This window comes from Pygoscelis adeliae, unplaced genomic scaffold (genome assembly GCF_000699105.1).
Source record: "Pygoscelis adeliae isolate BGI_AS28 unplaced genomic scaffold, ASM69910v1 Scaffold241, whole genome shotgun sequence".
Taxonomy (NCBI): domain Eukaryota; kingdom Metazoa; phylum Chordata; class Aves; order Sphenisciformes; family Spheniscidae; genus Pygoscelis; species Pygoscelis adeliae.
This window is the reverse complement of record NW_008824056.1, coordinates 4,416,796-4,422,278: the sequence shown is the minus strand read 5'-3', so window position 1 is coordinate 4,422,278 and position 5,483 is coordinate 4,416,796. Positions and strand designations below refer to the sequence as shown.

Here is a 5,483-nt window from a genome sequence, read left to right as displayed (position 1 = left end):
CGGGGCCAGTCGGGGGGGAGGGGCAGGGCCGGCGGCCAGCGGCGTGGCACCGCCTGCTCCTGAAGAGGGCAGTGGTGAGGGGGCGGGAGCGGTGGCTGCCGCTAGGATCCTCTCGCGCCGGCCGTGAGAGCAGCATGGCAGTAACGCACCAGGGAGCGGGAAGCAGGCGGGGTGAAAGCTTTGGAAACGCGGTGCCCGCTGAGCGGAAGCGGAAATAAGCACAGAGTTAGCCTCGCTGGCAAAAGACTTCTGACAGAAGCACGGGGGTGAGAATTAAAACATGGAATCAAGGATACAAGTTTTCATGAAGCCATCAAGAGAACAGGAAAGAGCAGCCCAGACACCCTACTTTGTCTTTTCCACCTCTGCTTTTTCCTAGATATACTGTAACAGTAAGCTAGAAAAACAGCTTATTTCCGTCTCGGGTGTAAGACAAAATTGAGGTATTGAGAGGTTAAAGATACATGGCACAGTTGCATAGAATCAAAGGAGCTGGCTAAAAGTGGGCAGATGACATTCGGATGATTTCCCAGAGGAACTCAAATTTGTATGAGTTGGCAGGGGCTAGATATCGCTATGCTTATTATAAAGGAAAACGTACTAAGTGGTCCTGTGCAGGAAAGATTCCTGCAACAGTTACCCAGCACATGATTTGGCAACAAATCAAGGAAATTTGGGGATATTACATAAAGAATTCTTCCAAAACTCAAGGAAGGTGAAAAAGAGACTAGGCAGAATACTAAAGATATAATATATGTGGCAGCATGGTAAGGGATGATGAATCTGTATTTACCCTATGTGTTCATAGAGACTACATTGTCTTTAAGATCTTCCAATATTCTCAAAGTCAGCCCAGATCAACTAAGGTGAGTAGAGTCTTGCCAGCAGCAAGACTTGCAGACAACTTGATCAGTTAAATTGTCACTCGAGCAACCAGGGAATACTGCAGCAGAGAAATATCATGGAAGGATACAACCCACAGATAGCTAGTTATTATGAGAGTAAAATCTAGAAGACAGGTAGCTCCATATCTCATTACTATTGTTCTGTTTTTAATTTGCAGCGTGAATGCATATCCATCCACGTTGGTCAGGCTGGTGTTCAGATTGGCAATGCATGTTGGGAATTGTATTGTCTTGAACATGGGATCCAGCCTGATGGTCAAATGCCTAGCGATAAAACTATCGGAGGTGGAGATGATTCATTTAACACTTTCTTCAGTGAGACAGGAGCTGGTAAACATGTTCCCAGAGCAGTGTTTGTGGACCTAGAGCCAACTGTAGTTGGTATGTACCCAACATTAAGGATCTTCAGTGTAAAAGTGAAGATCCCCTATGGTCTTTTTTGTTTGTTCAGAACACTATAGATTTTAAAAGATGTGTGTCTGGATGCCATTTTGACATTTGAGGTTATTGTTATTTGAAATAAATAATGGTCTACAGGTAACAACATTTGGAAAACATTAGAACTTTTTTACAGTTTGGATAATCTTTCTAGACTGCTGCACTGCATCCAGAGTTTTGTTTAATTGCTGCCCGGAATCTTGTCTGTACTTGTAATGTAGTTTTCTGAGTGACCTCTCTGTTCTCAGGTACAAATGCTGCTTTGTGCGTGCCTGATGTTTTCCCCTAAACAAAGGGTCTGAAGTTGTGCCAACTTCTTAGGCTAGTCAGACAAGCTGTGTATAGTCAGGGATGCTGTCTACACTCTTGACGTGCACTTGGCGTGTAGTCACTAGGCAGTACACGTACAACTGAACAGATCGAATTTATGTTGTGGTATTTTGTTTCTTTGTAGATGAAGTACGTACAGGCACGTATAGGCAGTTATTCCATCCTGAGCAGCTCATTACTGGGAAAGAAGATGCAGCCAATAATTATGCCAGAGGCCATTATACCATTGGAAAAGAGATTGTTGATCTAGTGCTAGACCGCATTCGCAAACTGGTAGGAATTCATGCTACAAGTCAGTATTTAAAATAATTGATACAGCTCTATAGCTATCTATAAGGATGGGTTGCTATGTTTTTTCCCTAAGAATTTTGTGCATAATTGATTGTTTAAAACAAAAGAAAACAAAACTCCCCTCCCTCCCCCCAGTTAAATAAAAATTCAGTCAGTAAAACTTAAAATTCTGTAGGCTCTGAAATACCATTATTTGAAAGTATTTTAAGGATACCTCAGAAACATATTATAAAAGCCTTAAACAAGTGTAACAAAGTTGTTATAGTTTTTTTGTTTGTTATTTTCAGTTTGAATCATGCCATTATGTGTCATGCAAAATATTTCTAGTACTCTGAACCTCAGGTTTTGGTTGAATGCTTAGCAATTTTAATTACTTCTCGAGGTTTTTTTTATCTTGACATTGCATTGTGAGAAACTCATGTAGGATGATATAATTCAAAGTGATAGTGATTGTCTATTTAAAATTACAAAAATAAAACCCCTCTTGTTTTCAACATCTAACTGATACTTGCTGAAAGCTAGAATTGGAACATAAACAGATTCTAAAGCTGTAACCCAGCTGTAATTTATAGTGACTTGTCACAGTGGTGCACAGCTGCTCTTGCTTACAGTAGTATCAAAATGGCATCAAAGACAATAAAGCAACTTTTAAATATTAAAATACTCCTATTCAGAAAAAGTTATGCAGAGGCACTGGTACTTTTGAGTAAAAGACACAAGAAAAAAGGAAGACCACCTTTCAAGAATGCTGCGTTTTTATTATAACAATCTAACAAACTTAAGAAAGAAATGCTTTTGAATGATTATTTTAATACTGCTTTCTCCAAAATCATCAATAACTTTTTTTTTCTCCCACTTTTTTCCCACCCCATTATAGGCTGATCTGTGCACAGGGCTGCAAGGTTTCCTTATCTTTCATAGTTTTGGAGGAGGCACTGGTTCAGGGTTTGCATCTCTGCTCATGGAAAGGCTCTCTGTTGACTACGGCAAAAAATCTAAACTAGAGTTTGCGATTTATCCAGCACCGCAAGTTTCCACTGCTGTAGTGGAACCTTACAACTCAATTCTAACTACCCACACAACGTTAGAGCATTCAGACTGTGCCTTCATGGTAGATAATGAAGCCATTTACGATATATGTCGTCGTAACCTTGACATTGAACGTCCTACTTACACCAATTTAAACCGATTAATTGGGCAAATTGTTTCATCCATCACAGCTTCGCTGCGTTTTGATGGAGCCCTCAATGTAGATCTGACAGAATTTCAAACTAACCTTGTTCCATACCCACGAATCCACTTCCCCCTGGTAACATACGCCCCTGTCATCTCCGCTGAAAAAGCGTATCATGAGCAGTTGTCTGTGGCTGAAATTACCAATGCTTGTTTCGAACCAGCCAACCAGATGGTGAAATGCGACCCTCGCCATGGCAAGTACATGGCCTGCTGTATGTTATATAGAGGTGATGTTGTTCCCAAAGACGTCAATGCAGCTATTGCTACTATCAAGACTAAACGTACCATTCAGTTTGTGGATTGGTGCCCAACTGGATTCAAGGTACTCACACAGCTTCTTAAGTGCTTGATGTTTGAATTACTAGGAATTGTATAGTATTCAGAGGTAACAGTCATTCTGCAATGTTGTAATGTCCTGTTAAATATTTTGATGAAGTACAAAATTACTGTAAGCCATTTCATTTGTTCGTAACCGTGGTGATTTTTAATTGTTAACAGAAATAAGTCTTTAAGCCTTAGCACTCGTAAGGAAAGTTTTCATTTGTTTTCTTGAAGGTGGGCATTAACTACCAGCCTCCAACTGTGGTGCCAGGTGGTGACCTTGCAAAGGTGCAGCGCGCTGTGTGTATGCTGAGTAACACAACTGCTATTGCTGAAGCATGGGCTCGCCTCGACCACAAATTCGATCTCATGTATGCTAAGCGTGCCTTTGTACATTGGTATGTTGGGGAAGGAATGGAGGAAGGAGAATTTTCTGAAGCCCGGGAAGATCTGGCTGCCCTTGAGAAAGATTATGAAGAAGTTGGCGTAGACTCAGTAGAAGCAGAGGCTGAAGAAGGAGATGAATATTTAGAAAACTGAAGTCTGGAAAAAATTACTTAAAAAAAAAAATTGCAGAACCCTGTTCACTTGTTTGATTGTTTTCAAATAAAGTTTTAAAGGTTCTACCTTCTATTTTTTTTCTTCTTTATGTGTATACTCACTAAGTAAGGACCATTTGAGATTGCAGGTTTTGGTAGCATCTAGTCATGTGCAAATTATAGAAGAAATCAGGAAATTGTGTGATCCCAACGTGTTCTGAGATATACTCGCTTTGATTTTTGGTTCTCACAAGCGGGAAACTGCTCCTACTTCAAGTTGTTATAGTACTAGTAACACTGCTGCTAGTCCAGGCCTGTCTACACGATACAAAGGAACCTAATCTTTCCTAAAGACATCTTCCCAGTAAGGCTGGCTTCACGTAAGACTTAACGTTAAAATCTCCAAAGTTATTGTGATTTACCTGACTACTTACGGCAGATGCCATTACACTTTCAAACAGAACTAGCACTTATACCAGATTACTTGCTAATGATATAACACTTGATACTTTAAAAAAAAAGGGGGGGGGTGTGAAATTATGCAGAGGAAAAAGCAAAATTTTCCAACCAGCACCCCCCCCCCATTTGATTCAGATAAAAGGAAAATCTGTTCCCTGCTTTAAAAGAGCATTGTCAGTTTTTACATTCCTACATTGGCCCATTTAAAAAAAATGCTAATGTCCTCTAATATGTAGTATGTTCAAACGAATATAGCTTTATAGAGACTTGGAAACAGTTAAATTTTAGGACGCTCAGCTCAGGTAAAAACTGCTGACCCACTATCTTAAATTTTTTAGTCCTGAATCCTGAAAAGGAGAAAAAACTTCAGGATTTTGTTTTTTTTTTCCTTCTCCACATGTACTATAAAAGCAGGAGGGAGAAAAAGGGCTACATATGCTAAAGATACCCAGGAGTGAATTATTTTCAGAAGTACTTGTAACTATTATCTGTAGAGCATACTGTGCGTGCACAATTTATGGAGTTCTAAAGAAATAACTGCTGTGTTTAAAACCAAAAATGCCTTTGTTTTTGCGTCCAGGAGACTGAAAGATCCCAGATCACAGCAGCCTGATGCGTTAGGCGCGCTGCGGCTCGCGGCAGCTGCTCCACCTCCGAGCCGTGCTCCGAGTCGCCTGCATCACCCAGCCCACGGGAGTGGGCTCGGAACACACCCCTCCGGCCCACGGCGCTCAGCAGCGAGTTCTTTTATTTCTAAGCCACCATTCCCACTCCCGCCTCACACGCTTCGAAGATCGCTTCCAGCTCAGCCTCCCGCCCGGCAACTCCCCCAGTGCACGGAGCTGCCAGCCGGGGACGGCGCCAGGCGCTGCCACGGTAGAGGATGCCCGAAACCGGTGACACGGCAATGAAGTCACGCTTCACACTACGCAGAAATGCGTACGAAGCAACCTGCCGCAGGACG

General features: G+C 41.6%; 2 protein-coding genes across 2 annotated transcripts in view; both read left to right on the top strand.

Moving 5' to 3' along the window:
- The window catches only part of LOC103925283 (tubulin alpha-3 chain), a 14,037-nt gene extending 9,972 nt beyond the window's left edge, over positions 1–4,065 (top strand). The window contains exons 2-5 of the mRNA XM_009333978.1: positions 1,064–1,286; positions 1,798–1,946; positions 2,842–3,522; positions 3,756–4,065. Of these exons, the coding sequence (XP_009332253.1) occupies positions 1,166–1,286; positions 1,798–1,946; positions 2,842–3,522; positions 3,756–4,061 (1,257 nt within the window). The 5' untranslated portion in view covers positions 1,064–1,165 and the 3' untranslated portion in view covers positions 4,062–4,065. The remainder of the gene's footprint in view (positions 1–1,063; positions 1,287–1,797; positions 1,947–2,841; positions 3,523–3,755) is intronic.
- A 1,389-nt stretch (positions 4,066–5,454) lies between these two features.
- Positions 5,455–5,483, top strand: part of HPS3 (Hermansky-Pudlak syndrome 3) — a 21,707-nt gene continuing 21,678 nt past the window's right edge. Inside the window, 1 exon segment of the mRNA XM_009334013.1 lies at positions 5,455–5,458. Within this exon segment, the coding sequence (XP_009332288.1) occupies positions 5,455–5,458 (4 nt within the window).